General features: G+C 38.6%; 2 protein-coding genes across 2 annotated transcripts in view; one reads left to right on the top strand and one right to left on the bottom strand.

Annotated features, from left to right (window-relative positions):
- The window catches only part of LOC126416469 (intraflagellar transport protein 57 homolog), a 191,692-nt gene extending 183,319 nt beyond the window's left edge, over positions 1-8,373 (bottom strand). The window contains exon 1 of the mRNA XM_050084206.1: positions 8,241-8,373. The gene's annotated coding sequence lies outside the window, so the exon portion shown is untranslated. The remainder of the gene's footprint in view (positions 1-8,240) is intronic.
- A 12-nt stretch (positions 8,374-8,385) lies between these two features.
- LOC126416468 (protein cornichon homolog 4) overlaps positions 8,386-14,787 on the top strand; it is an 89,293-nt gene continuing 82,891 nt past the window's right edge. The window contains exon 1 of the mRNA XM_050084205.1: positions 8,386-8,701. Within this exon, the coding sequence (XP_049940162.1) occupies positions 8,624-8,701 (78 nt within the window). The 5' untranslated portion in view covers positions 8,386-8,623. The remainder of the gene's footprint in view (positions 8,702-14,787) is intronic.

Genomic DNA, 14,787 nt, shown 5'->3' with positions numbered 1-14,787 from the left:
TAAAACATCTGGCCAGCATGGCGCTTGTGAGAGAGGGGTTTCGAGATATGCGCCACAGGCTAGATTGATAGCCTGTGAGTTTTTACACTTTCACCTGTACATGGCAGCCTCCTTAGCAGCTGTAGACAGGGACAGGGTAGATAATGCCTCTTAGTCTCTAACAGCGTGAACCAAGAACAATGCCACAGCATGTCAGTCTTTAAGCTTTGATAGCATGAGTAAGAAAACACAGCAGATAGAGGACTTTTGTGCAGTGATGAACCTAAGTCACCAGCAGTTCGATGACTCCACTTTGAAGGTATTCAGCAAGGGTCTCAACTCTGGAATGACTCCTAGAAATGTGCTCATTTCAGGTTTCATAAGTGCAATGAAGCAAGCAGCCAACATACTTCCACCAAATGTGGCATAAACACTTGCTGTAGACCTACACGGTGCTAACCAAAGCAAAACCTCCAAAAACGAAAATCTCAAATGATGAGAGGATTGCAGTCAAGAGGCTCCAGGAAGCTAATAGCACCATGGTGTTACCAGCACACAAAGGGAATTCTACAGTCGTTCTGCAGCCAGATGATTATGATGAGAAAGTGTGCCAGTGTCTGGAGGATCCTGCATACAGACTTTTCGAATGTGACCCTATGGACAAAGCGGACAAGGACTTTCTTGAAGGAAACAAGTATGCCATACAAGGTCATTAAACAACTACAACTGAGAGCACCAGTTCCAGTTAGTGTGTCAGACGTACACAAAAAGGATGGGACACTGAACCCAGTTGTCAACAACACTGGTGCATCAACAAGTTCATTATCTAAGTACTCCAAAAAACTGCTGCTCCCCCATGTGGGGAAGCATATTCACACATTCACAGCTAAGGAGACTTCTTGTAATGTCTGAAGGCACTGAATCTGATATAAAAGTCAGTTTCGATGTGGCACCCTTTTCATGAGGAAGCTACTGAGACTCATGGGAACTGATTGCAGAGAAATTGGAAAATGCTCCGATGGACCTGTTCAGGCTTATGAAGACTTCAACTTATTTGCTGTAGAGGGCAATATTAATAGCAGATTGAAGATGTAGCCATGGGCAGCCACCTGTCCCTAGTGATTGATGTTCATAGAGAGATTTGAAGAAAAGGCATTATGGATGGCTAGATACAAACCCACATGCTTTTTCAGGTATATGGATGATATATTTGTGATCTGGCCTCATAGTAGGGAAAGGCTCAATGAGTTTCTGGAAAATCTGAACTCAAGCCACCCATATATTAAATTCACCATGCAACTAGAAAAGAATGGCCAGTTGCTGTTTCCAGATGTAATTTTCAGAATGAGAACAGATAGCTCATTTGGCCACAGAGTGTATCACAAACCTACACACACAGATTTGTGCCTGCAAGCCAACAGCTGTCACCATCCAGTGCAGAAGAATAGAGTTCTGAGGACATTGGTCCACAGGGCACAAACATTGTCACACCCAGATAGTTTGGCAGGGTAATGTTCTGCTAGAATGGATATAAAACCAGATTCAGAACGCTCTTCAACCAACCACTCCACCTCAGTCTTCAGAGATAAAGGTGACAAAAACCCCATGAATTGTGACACTGGGTTGGTTGATTGGTTTGTGGGGGTTGAAGGGACCAGACTACAACATGACACTGGGAACCAACTCAGTAGAGACTGGTACCCTGCATTGTATTTGCTGAAAACTTAACAAGGGCAGCAGCAGAAATCCACAGAAAGAAGAACTAAGTGTGTTGACGTGGAACACAGACCTCAAACAGAGCACCAGGCACTTCAAAACAAAGACAGGATGTTGCAGGGCACTTCTAGGGGGAGAACAGACCACAAAGGAAACACCTACAACCACATTGGACAAAAAATGGATGACCAGTGCACAGACGGTCAGACCAAAGAAGAGAATACCTACGAATGTTTCTAGTGGGAGCAAACCACAGTGGACTAAAATTGGAATGCCAGCCCAGAGACAAGTTCTTTGGATCAATGAGGGAATGCCTAAGGATACTGCTAGTGAGAGCAGACCACAGACAGAACGCCTGGAACCTACCGTGGAGGGGGAAGGGCGTAGGTGAAAATACTGGATCTGTTCCACTAGAAGAGCAGTGACGCAGCAGCTGATGAAGATAACAAATCACATTAATAAAATATCTAGCAAGAATGACACAAATATTCAACAGAACACCTGATATCTCAAAATGTTAGCTATTTGAGTTCTATACCTTATTGATAGGCATGGAAATGTACAAGATAGTTGTTCTGACAGTCAATAAGCTCTCAAAAGTAACGTTTGAAACTTCATCAACCAATCACAGGAGTATTAACAAGACCCAGAAGGGTCATTCCATGCCAAGTGGTCTAAACCTTCCCACCATCATGTCTCCAATTTTCTTCAAATTTTATCTGTAGCACTAGTCAAGTGCTAAATTAAGTTTCTCAAGATTTCAAGCCTCTAGCTGCAATACTTGCTGATCTACACCCCCTTGTCTGAAGGGTAGTAAGTTCGCATGCGCGCGACATCAGACAAAATGCCATTTTTGGGGTCTCATAAAATTGAAACCAATTCATAAGAATGGTTAGTAAGATGAGACCCTGTACAGTTTTTTGTGCTGATTCAAACGAAATTAATTATAAGATTACTGATGCAAAATCCGGTCAAACAAGTCGACTCAAAGTGTACCCCTAATTCTGTCGTGACTTAATGCGACAAATTTTGACCAATATTCAGACTGCAATAATTTCCTTGCAGATAAAGATATGGACTTGAACTTTTTACCAAGTCTTATCTTTGTGCTGGACATAATACAGCTGGATTTCCAACTACCCAGGCTTTATAGTCGCCTTGCAAAATCTCTTCAAATTTGGCAGTGTCAGCGCAAATGGCTTTATTTACCAAAGTTCAAAGCCCATTACTACAAAATAGTCAGCCTGGATTTAATTGTGAATAGTATCATCTGAAAGAGAAACTCTTGCTCTACGAGATGGATATATTTTTCTTTTGCAACGCTTCCATTAAGTGCTTATTTACTCAGGTCAAAGTATCTTATATTTTGTGTGCGCAGTGCCCTGCGTTGGTCCATGATGGCTGAGCCATTACTGGTTATCACAATAAAACCAGCATCCCCATCGCCATAGGGGCCACGCCCGATAGCCATGCAGTAACAGCCACGGGTGGGTATCTTTACTGCAGGTTCCCAAGCCTGATTACAGGGTGTCTTTACCACAGGATCCCAAGCCTGATTGTGGGTTTCTTTATGCAGGTTCCCAAGCCTGTCTTCCTCAGTTACTTCATCATTCTGGAAGCATCGTTGATTTGCAAGAGAATGCTTTCAGGAAAACTGTATTGCCGACCAGATGATGTCACTGATGGAGCTGGAATAACACCAATGATAAGTTGTTCTGGAATCCAGCAAGTATCACGTCTTAAGGGCCAATAAAATGAACTTGCAGGACCATGAGGATGCATAAAGCTTATGAAAGCATCTTTCTGTTCGACTGAGATTTCAACGATGTTTCCAATCCACCATTTCTTTTCATAAATGCAAGCAACATACTGCCCAGGCTGAAGATCCATGACTTGAACTACTACTTCAGCAGCACTAATTTTGGCCAAAAAAGATGTCGCATCATTAGAAACTCTACTGACCTTAATTGTCGTCATATCAATGGGCAAAAAATGGTGGTTTTCTCTTGTGCCAGCTAGAGTGTGCCCTTGCAGGAATCTTTCTTCTTGAGAAGCTTTTTCTTCTTCAACTTCCTCTTTGCTGATGAAAAAGAATTTGATTCCATTGATATTATCATTGCAGAAGTTGAAAAGATCTTTGGGTGTTAGAATCTGGTTTTCATATGGACGTTGCAAACTTGCTCTTGCTGCCAACCGTTTTGTTGTGCCTCCAATGCCATCACAAGGCGACTTTCCATGGCTTGTTCCAAAGAAATTCCATTCTGCTGTTATTTCAAAATCTTCTTTGTGATAGCATAAGTTGAGAAAATTCTTGAAATTCTTATATTGTGCAGCTGAACCATCACTGAAGTAGTGGATGTGGCTTATTTTGGAAAATTGCATCTTCAGGTAATTGATTACTTTTCCAATGTAAACATGGACAGTAATCGTATCGTGTCGAAGGCAGTCACTAATAACACAAAGATTCACACATTGCACCTCTTCGTTTTCACAGTAGTAGACTACAAATGGATGAACTGTTGCTTGACTGTTTTCCCAGTGAAAGCCTTGCACTGCATCTTGAACAATAAATGAATAGTTTTCAGCAAAATCCATTAGTATTATGAATTCGCCTTCTTTCAAATCAGTTTTGAGAGCTTTCAGGTGCTGGCTTTGATGCTTGGCAATGTAGTGATGACAAGACAGGTTCCAAATTTTTGCTGCAATATCTTCAACATACTCTTCTGTTGAAAGCTGCTTTGTTTCTAAAGTATCCCTGTCGGTATGAATCCATTGTTTGTACTCAATCAGTTCTTCAGGGTCATTATCTTCAAAATATGTTGCAATAACTGCTTCTACACCTTCTGGACCAGGGCAGTTTTCACAACGATGAAGCATACAATCCTTGTTTTCCAAGCTGCAAACAGCTTTGCTAAGAATTTCCTTGTAGTCTTCATTGATTGATGCACCAGTGAGCATAAGCTTGACATTTTGGTGTATTGTACAGACACAAACTGAGTGCATTCCAGCAGAGCCAACTGTAACACACCATTTTGGTCTAAGCTCGCAAAACTTTGAGAAGCCAATTTCTGGTCCATTTTGCTTCTGATAAGACACGTACATTTCCTTCAAATTGCAAAGCAACAACCGCTTTTGCTTGTACACCTTTGTTCCTGAAATTCTCACAGGCACACAGTTTTTCTTCCCTGGACAAAGTCTGCTGAATTCGTCATCTTGAAAAAAGTCATGTACTTTCTGAACAACTTCATCTGAAAGCTTCCTTCCTTGCCGATTTGCTGGAAAAGCTAGAACACCTTGCTCATTCTTCAGTTTTCTCGCTTGCTTTACCATTCTTTCTGATACATTAAATGCTGTTGTCGTATCTTTAATTGTCCAGCTTCTTGGAACCAAGGTCAATATTTGAACTTTTGTCCTACGATTTGACACTTTACATTTTTCTTTCAACTCTTCTATAAGATTATCAAGATCTGCACAATTATTGCATGGGCGACTTTTACTTGAACTTGGCTGTTCATCGTAATTGATTCCTACAGCAGCAGCAATTTGATTCCCAATTAAACTTTGTGCATCCAAGATCTTTCTTTTTGCATAGCTTTGCTTATCTCTTTTACTTAGTTGTCTTCTTTTCAATGGTGAAGCACCAATAAATGATAAACTTTTGTTGATGGCTGGTTCAGTTTCATCCGTTGTGAAATCTTGTTCAGATTGGGTTGATAGTGATGATGAATCTTCTAGCTTTTGGTTCAGTGCCGACATGCAGCGAGGGCAAAGCTTCTGACCAGGTTTTATATCAATCACTTCTTTTTTCTTTAACAGGCAAAGTTTGGCAGCTGTTTCATTATCAAGCAGTCTAAGTCCAGCTTTTACATTGTGATTCCTCTTCTTGAATGGATTGCAACATTTCTTTTGCATCGCTTGATATTCATGTAGGAAGAGGGCTTCATGGTGGAAGCAAATGATGGAATTTTCGTCAAGTTTGGCTTCTGAACGCGAAACAAGCAATTTCTGGTCACATTCTGTGAAATCACTAAACGCTTTGAATCCAGTCTTCTTAGCATAGAAGATAACATGGCACTTCGATGCAGCAGCATCTTTTCCAATTGAACAGGGGGCCAACGATTCTTCTTCTTCATTAACTTCTGACATCTCTCACTGGCCAATCACTGAATAAAACACGAATGAAATATCCAATTATATCAGTAATTCTAAGCGACTATTAAGATTCAAATTCCTAGAAATGAAGAAAAATTAGTGCATCGCGCATACAAAATATAACAACTTTGATGTGAGTTAATGAGTACTTAATGGTCGCGTTGCAAAAAAAACAAATGTCAGTCTTGTAGAGCAAGAGTTTCTCTTTTAGGTGATACTATTCACAAGCAGATTCAGGCCAACTATTTTTTAGTAATTGGCTTGAAACTTTGGTAAATTTTACCGTTTGTGCTGACACTGCCTAATTTGAAGAGATACTGCAGGGCGACCATATGGCCTGGATCATTGCAAATCCGGCTGCATTATGTCTAGCACAAGCATGAAGCTTGGCCAAAAGTTCAAGTCCATATCTTCAACTGCAAGGAAATCATTGCAGTCTTAATATTGGTCAAAATTTGTCGCGTTGTGTCACGACAAATTTTGAAGTATACTTTGAGTCGAGTTATTTGACCGGGGTTTGCATGAGTAATGTTATACATAATTTCGTTGGAATCAGCAAAAAAAACTGTACAGGGTCGCATCTTACTAACCATTCTTATGAATTAGTTTCGATTTTATTAGACTCCAAATATGACATTTTTTTTATGTTGCATGCACACGGACTAAGTACACTTCAGACAAGGGGGTCTAGATCAGCAGCTATTGCAGCTAGAGGCCTGAAATCTTGGGAAACTTACTTCAACACTTGACTAAAGCTACAGTTAAAATTTGACGAAAATTGGAGACCATGATGGTGGGAACTTTTTTCAGTTTTAGACCACTTGGTGTGGAATGACCCAGAAGCAATAACTGGGAAAAGATTATATGTGGATATTTAGAACCAATCAAGATTTTGGATGGTTGTGATTGAAAGCTCTGTGTTTCACCCCCAAAGTAACATTCCAAACAAAAACAGCATGCCAAAGTGCAACAATGATAGATAATTTACTTGTAAATCAACCTGTCTTTCATGAAATAGATGTGGATCCCATAATAAATGGTTTACCCGATGATGATGATGGTCAAATGGCAGCAATAAAGCATCCGAATCAATTAAGTTTAACTTCCAAAGCAGAGAAAAAATTCACTGAATCGTAAACACTGAATCAGTTACTCTATTTAGAGAGAATGTACAAAATTCAAAGTGGGAAGTAATTTAGCAAGAACACACAGTAGCTGAAAAATTCAGTTATTTACTGAAAATATTATTATAACACAAGGAATGCAATTATGCTTTGCAAAGGCTCAGTGACACATAGAGCAGAAACAAAGAAAAAATGTGGCTAGTATCTGGGAACAAAACATCTTATATGACAAGCACAGGTCCAGTTCTAATCAAGCCTTATGACACCAGTACAAGCAGTACTGCAAAATTCTTCAGTGTGTCACAAAAATGGCAAAAATCATGTACTCTGCACAAAAAATTTAAAAAACCAAGAACAAGCAGGAACAATTTGGAGCAGTTTTATAATTTTCGTATTTTGGTTTGACATTTTCTTATATTATTTCTTGCGAAACAGATCCGGCTGATGGAGTGGCTATGGAAGGATATCTTCATTTTCAGAAACGGTAACTTGTATCAGGAAACGGTTAACAGTTGACATATTTATGCCGTCATTTAATTTTATGCCATATCTTACCTACGTATACGATTTAGTTAGCTTAAAATGACTATTTTCTGGTATATTGTTATTTTACTCCAGCTTGATTGCGACACAAGAATGTCCTGGAGAGACTTATCGAACATAGCTAGGCCTATGTGAAAACATGTCCGCAAATATCAAGCAACAATGAGAAAATTTTGAAAGACTCATCATCATCATTATAATCTCCACGGAGTGTTTTAACTAATTACGCAAACAATGTTTAGAAAGCAGGTGCCGCGGTTGTTCTTTGCTGACTTCATTAACACACTATCCATTATTTTTCTTGCTGCTTAAAGTAAGTCGTTGTCATCAAATAACTGCATAGGGATTTAAGAAAATAAAAAGTTGTAGGTGAAAAACTGGATCATATTTCGTTTCAACCAACAGAACGCTTCGTTAAAACTAAAATGCAAGCAATGGTTCACGAAACGATCGCCTACAGGAAATAACAATTTCATTCGAAAACTTAATCGTAAAAAGCCGTATGTTTCTGAAATAAAGAACAAATGCTAGAATGCATTCTACACAAAATTACGTCCTAAGTCGGGTAAAGTTTATAGACACTATTTTAGAAAATCTAGAGCAAATGTAAAAGTTTCTGAAACAATTGTTGACCCGCTTAACTATTACGGATCTAAAATTCATAAATGTATCATAGCACTTTTATATACAGCAGCTTCAAATGTGAGAATAAATCGAAAAACTTACACATGAATATCTGTCCAATCAACAATTCTTGTTTCTCTCCACAGCGCATTTATCAACAATCTCGATTTTTGCGGGCAAAAATTTTCCAGAGATGCCACAACTTGTAAACAAACCCTGAGCTCAGATCTTTGATCAGCGTGTACTGTTTTGTACTGTATACAGTGGCGCTCGGAAGTACCGGTGCGCTTGTTTGGGGGAGTGGTTTGTGTGTGTGTGTATTTATAAAAAACGCAAACGACACTTTGAAATACCAAGTTATGTTAATTGTTGGCGTATGACAACAGCAACAATGCCGAGAGTATCCCAGTAACAGTGAATTTTGGATGTGTAATTAGAACGCATAAAAGAATTTACGCAGTCTTTTGAACTAGTTGGCACAGAAAATGATATTGCCCGATCCATTTGTATTAAGTATATGCCTTGTGGATACTGGAGGCGTGCTGTTTTTGTTGGTTTATTTTGTATCCTTTTATGCGTAAATTTCACATGCAGTTTCTTGGGCAACTATTTCTGTAGAAGGAAATCCGTTGCTATATTTATCAGTGTATTTACTACCTTTCTCGTATATAAAAGTGTTCATAATCGCGGTACCTAACCGACGAAGAAAGATTTTGTTAGATTTTATAATTGTGTATATAATAGGTTTTTTATGTCTTGTTCCAAATTTGGGAGAAAGAGAGATCGTAGAGAATTCAATAGGTGGCGGGAAATTGTGTCGTTTTAATGCATTGCTGCCTTTCTGTCGAAGTAGGCCAGAAGTGATAGACGTGAATCATGTTTGATACTTGTTATGTAGGCTGTGTAGTAAATTGCTTGCTAGTGGAAAAGCACATTTATTTATTTATTTTTGTTGCATAACGTAGGGTGTACCTAGTGAATTATTTGTGTAAATTTGCACCCATGTCACCAATATAATGATAGTGGATTTGACAAGAAGGTTTACAGAACATTCAAGGATTTACATTTAATCACTGTGCTCACCTTCATACACATATATCTGAATACAAAGTATGCCTACTAGCCTCAGGGCCTGGTGGAATCCCTGTCAAATTCTGTACCTAATTCACAGCCAAGTTAGCCCCTTGATGTCTGTTATCTGTCATAGACCCCTTAAACAAAAAACTGTGCCCAGTAGTTGGAAAAAAGCACAGGTCACACCTGTCTACAAGAAGGCTGGCAGAACTGATCCATAAAACAACTGCCCATTGCCTTTTTCATTCCTTTGTTGTAGAATCTTAGAACATATTCTGAGCTTGAACATAATGAAGTATCTCAAACAGAACAGCCTCCCCCATGACAACTGGCATGAATTTCGAAAATATACATCATGTGAAACCGAACTCTCACTTTTCTCACATGACCGCCTGAAAGTCATGGATCAAAAGTCAGATGGATCCAGTATTTATTGATTTCTGAAAATCATTTGACCCTGCACAACACTTACACTTATTATCAAAGGTATGATCATATAGGTTCTCAGATAAGTTGTGTGACTGGATTGAGGATTTCTTGATAGGGAAGACACAGCATGTGATCTTGGATGGAGAGTCATTGACAGATGTAGAAGTTAATTCTAGTGTACCCCTAGGAAGTATGTTGGGTCCCTTGCTGTTCATGTTGTATATTTATGATCTTGCAGACAATATTAATAGTGATGTCAGACTTTTTGCAGATGATGCAATTATCTTCAATAAAGTACAGTCTGAACAAAGCCATACAAAAATTTGGTATGACCTTGATAAGACTCCAAAGTGTTGGAATGATTGGCAGCTTTAAACGTTCAAAAACGTAAAATTGCGCACTTCACAAAACAAGAAAATATATACTCGACAGTCACAGTTTGAATCTGTAAACTAACAAATACCTGGGTGTAACACTTTGTACGAACATGAAAATCTCATAGGCTCACTAGTGAGTAAACCAGGCAGCATATTTCAATGTATCGTGAATATTAAGTAAATGCAATCAGTCTACAAAGGAAATGGCTTGCAAATCTTTCGTGCGACCCATGCTAGAATATTTTCAAGTGTTTGGACCCATACTAAATGGACTAGCAGGAAGTCATACAGAGAAGTGCAGCATAAATATTCGCAGGTTTGTTTGACTTATGGAAGTGTGTGACAGAGATGTTTAAGAAACTGAAATGGGAGACTTTTGAAGAAAGACAAACTGTCCCACCAAGGAAGTCTACTAACAAAGTTTCAAGAACCAGCTTTATATGATGATTCTAGAAATATACTACAACCCCCCCACCCCACCCCCGCGCGCATGCACACACACACACACACACACACACACACACACACACACACACACACACACATTTTCTCATGCTCCATATGTGAATGGAATGGGCAAAAAGCCCTATTAACTGGTACAGTGAGACTTACCCCTGCTATTCACTTCACAGCAGTTCACAGAGTACAGATGTTGATGTATTAATGAACTTGAAATAACAATGGTGATGGTGGCTCATTTGTTCAGAATTCTAAACTTCTAACCTCTAAAACCTATGTACAAAGACTTGCCACATTATTGAGTCAAACCTCAGAACCATGATACCCTGGTTTAGAAACACCACAGATGACCTCTCTATAAATTATACCCAAAGATGCCTTTGACAGGAATCTCTTCTGCACGATGATAGAGAAGAAGAAGTTACAGTAAGATGAGCAACCAAAAAGAACAGACACTCCTTGAATTTACTACGTTTTATTCAGTGCCAATCTAAGCTTTCAACATGCTTCATACTACTGAACTGATTTAAATGTTTTCTTTGATGTCAGTGTTTTCATATTTATTGACAGGTTCAACTGTCATGCCTCTCCAATAAAAACGTTCCCATCTGAGAGAACCTTTAGTTGTATTATTTGAATTCAACAGGAGGGAAAAATCAGAAATAAGAGAAGTTTGGGTCAGTTGTATAGTTCTCAGAAGCTAAACTGAAACAATGCACCAGTTAAGACACTGTGTTCATGTTTGAGAGATGTAGATATCAAATCCATATATGGCCACGTTGATTTGCGTTATCTAAATTACTTCACGCAAATTACAATATAATAAGAGCAATTCTGTCATCCACCCTTCACCAACTGAGTATAATCAGAATCCTCACATGGAAAAAACAGATAGGCCTATACAAATAAGTACAAGAAAAGGGCAAACAGATGAGAATGAAAGGATTTGAACAAAGCATTGGAACTGAAGAGACCAGCTCAGATCAATAAAGACAGGGAAAGTATTTAATATTAGAAATAAATCAACCCCTGGTTGCAAGGATAGTTTTTAATTTCTTTATTGCATAACCAATTTTGGGACTACCCACCCCATTTCAGATGCAACATACATCTAATCGATGTAAGAGAAAGACCCACATCCTCAACACCCCACAAGAAACAACACGTCTACATCTCTCAAACATGAACACAGTGTCTTAACTGGTGCATTGTTTCAGTTTAGCTTCTGAGAACTATACAACTGACCCAAACTTCTCTTATTTCTGATTTTTCCCTCCTGTTGAATTCAAATAATACAACTAAAGGTTCTCTCAGATGGAACGTTTTTATTGGAGAGGCATGACAGTTGAACCTGTCAATAAATATGAAAACACTGACATCAAAGAAAACATTTAAATCAGTTCAGTAGTATGAAGCATGTTGAAAGCTTAGATTGGCACTGAATGTTTACGTAGTAAACTCAAGGAGTGTCTGTTCTTTTTTGTTGCTCATCTTACTGTAACTTCTTCTCTATCATCGTGCAGAAGAGATCCCTGTCAAAGGCATCTTTGGGCATGATTTATATAGAGGTCGTCTGTGGTATTTCTAAACCAGGGTATCATGGTTTTGAGGTTTGACTCAATAATGTGGGAGATCTTCATGGTCAACCTGTACCTGCCCATTTGTTTGAGGTGACTGTAAAATTGCACACATCTTTTGTGAGTTATGTATAATTTTCTTTGTTTTGTCATAGACATCCTTGATGGATCTTTATTGGTTGATGCCATTCATGGAATGGGATTCCAGGATTGCCCTACCAGTTGTTCACTCTTTTTTTTCTCCAATACTTTGAGGTGGTCTCTGTTTGCATTTAGTGTCAGCTGTGTACATAATTTTTGGCTTCAGAACTGTTTCACAGTTATGTATATTAGTATTTTGTGGAAGGCATTTTTTTGCTGTGGATCCTGCATGAAATTTGGTAGGCTATTTCAAGTATAGATATTCATTTTTTAAGTGTTTCATTGTCCAGTCTGCTTTTCATTTTATCTCACCCAGGTACTTATATTTTTCTGCTCTGCTGATGCCTTCGTATTTCATCTGGAGTTTTTAGGATATCTTTGACGTCAGTCTGTTCTGTCCCCCCACCCCCTGAATATCTGGAGGCAAGTTTGTTTGGTGGTTACCTTTAATTGTTCAACATAATAGCTACATTCTTGGCAAAAATAAGGCAGTGTGTCATGATTCCCCTGGATTTAATTCCCATTCTCATCGGGCTGTATCATTTGACAGGTCCTGATTTTTTTTCTTCCAGAACACAGTTGAAAAGCAATGGGAACAACCCATCATTTTGTCTGACTCGTATTTTGATCTTGAAGGGGAGAGGCATTATAGGAATTTTATATTGGAGTATGTATCCGCTAGTGACACTAAAAGTTTGGAGACGTCTTGGTGGTGTGCTGTATGCTCCAAATGGTTAATGAAACTGCTCCTAATAAGTATGAGGTCCAGGCACAAATTTTCACTTTTATTGCTAAATAAATAATTTCGTGGTAACTGCATTAATGAACTGATATTTATTTCAGTGTCTCCATCAATGTAAGTTAAATTATTTTGTAGGCTGTAAATATAAATTTAAATGATGAAATAATTGTATAATTTCTTTGAATATCACTTCTGGCAGCATTATGCTCAAATGTCCAACTGGAACCTCTGTTGTCCTGCCTTCTCCAGTGGTTCATTCCGTGTCAGTTCAACCAGGGGCTCCATCTCATAGTCTCAGATTTGACTGAAATTCAGTACACTAATTCTACCATGTGTGGAACACTCATGTACAAAGTATTAGTTTCCCCTGCAAATTAATTCGAGAATTATGACTTGTGAAAGAAGGTGGCGTGACCCAGAAATTGCAACCCACGCCTGGCAATCTGTCTTCAGACCCAACTTCAGGTCTTAATAACTTTGGAACTATTCCACAAAGTCCACTGAAATTTTTGCAACCCAGTAACATCCATTTAGAGAACACACTCCATGAATCAAAATACCAACAACATATTTCTGAGGGAAAATAAAAAATTCCAAAATGTGTTTAAAAAATGTAATACGTTAAAAGGTACATATTGTAGGTGCCCTCTATGCCAAATATAATTCACTCAAAAATAGTATAAATTTTTTGTGGTAAGCTTAATGTGGCCTAAACACACACAGAACTCATCATGCCGATATCAGTCACAAAAACTGAGTTACATGCACACGAAAATACAAAAATTTGAAAAATTACCTGAAAAACATGGATTTTCGAAGTGTGGTAGCACAAAAGGGACAAGTGGTATCCAAGCCAAATTTCACACACAGCATAAGTAGACCATAATGATATATATCTCAAAATTTCAGCATGTTATTGCAAGACATGTGTGTACAATGGAAGTTGACAGATGTATTTGGTGATGTGGCCATTGTTTCACAACACAATTTTGTAAAAACATATCGTAAACTGTTCTGCATCTTCTTATGCTCTCCCGCAACTGTTTAATCACTAAGCAACAACATATAGACAGATTAACACAACCTATCATTAATGTTTACTGCACCTTAACTGCTAAAAACCAGTCGATTGTGCTTAGAACAGAAGTTCTCCCACACTTTGGCTACTGTACTCTGTGCATTGAGTGGCAAATTGTACTGTCTTCCTGACACTGTGATAGGAATTGGAACTGTCATAAGAATATGTTCAAAAGGAATCCAACACCTATCTGCCAAACATGGCCAATGGAATGATGTTGCTGGTCCTGCTGGTGCCATGAAGTCACAAATACATCACATTCTGCTTCACAGCACTCTGCAACACATCCTAAGTACCATTTGTCATCATAAACAGCAATAACATAGCAAGCTGGTTGTATGTTGCTGCTTTTGCTTCTGAATCCTGAGTCAGACACACTGTGAAGACACATGTTGTGCATGAACCTATAGTTATCACCGGACAGTCTGCTCATCTGCACATTGTCAGAGTCCGCTGGAGAGAAGTGATGATGGCTCCTTGTGCCTGCAACAATTTTAACGTGTTCTAACCTGCTTTTTAGCAACTCTTCAACTGATTTCACCTCATCTTTCGAAACATAGAATGATTGTATGCCAGAGATATTTTTCTGTACCCAGGTAAATAATTGAATAGGTGTTAGAATGTGACCTTCTGTAGGGTGCTGCAGGTTAGCTCGTGATGCCATGCACTTAATGGTAGCACCAATACCATCACATACATTTTTACCATGACTTGTTGTGAAAAAATTCCATTCTGCGTGAATCTGAAAATCATGGTAATGCATGCATAAATT

This window comes from Schistocerca serialis, chromosome 8 (genome assembly GCF_023864345.2).
Source record: "Schistocerca serialis cubense isolate TAMUIC-IGC-003099 chromosome 8, iqSchSeri2.2, whole genome shotgun sequence".
Lineage (NCBI taxonomy): Eukaryota > Metazoa > Arthropoda > Insecta > Orthoptera > Acrididae > Schistocerca > Schistocerca serialis.
The sequence above is the reverse complement of the archived record's forward strand: the minus strand, read 5'-3'. Positions and strand labels throughout refer to the sequence as shown.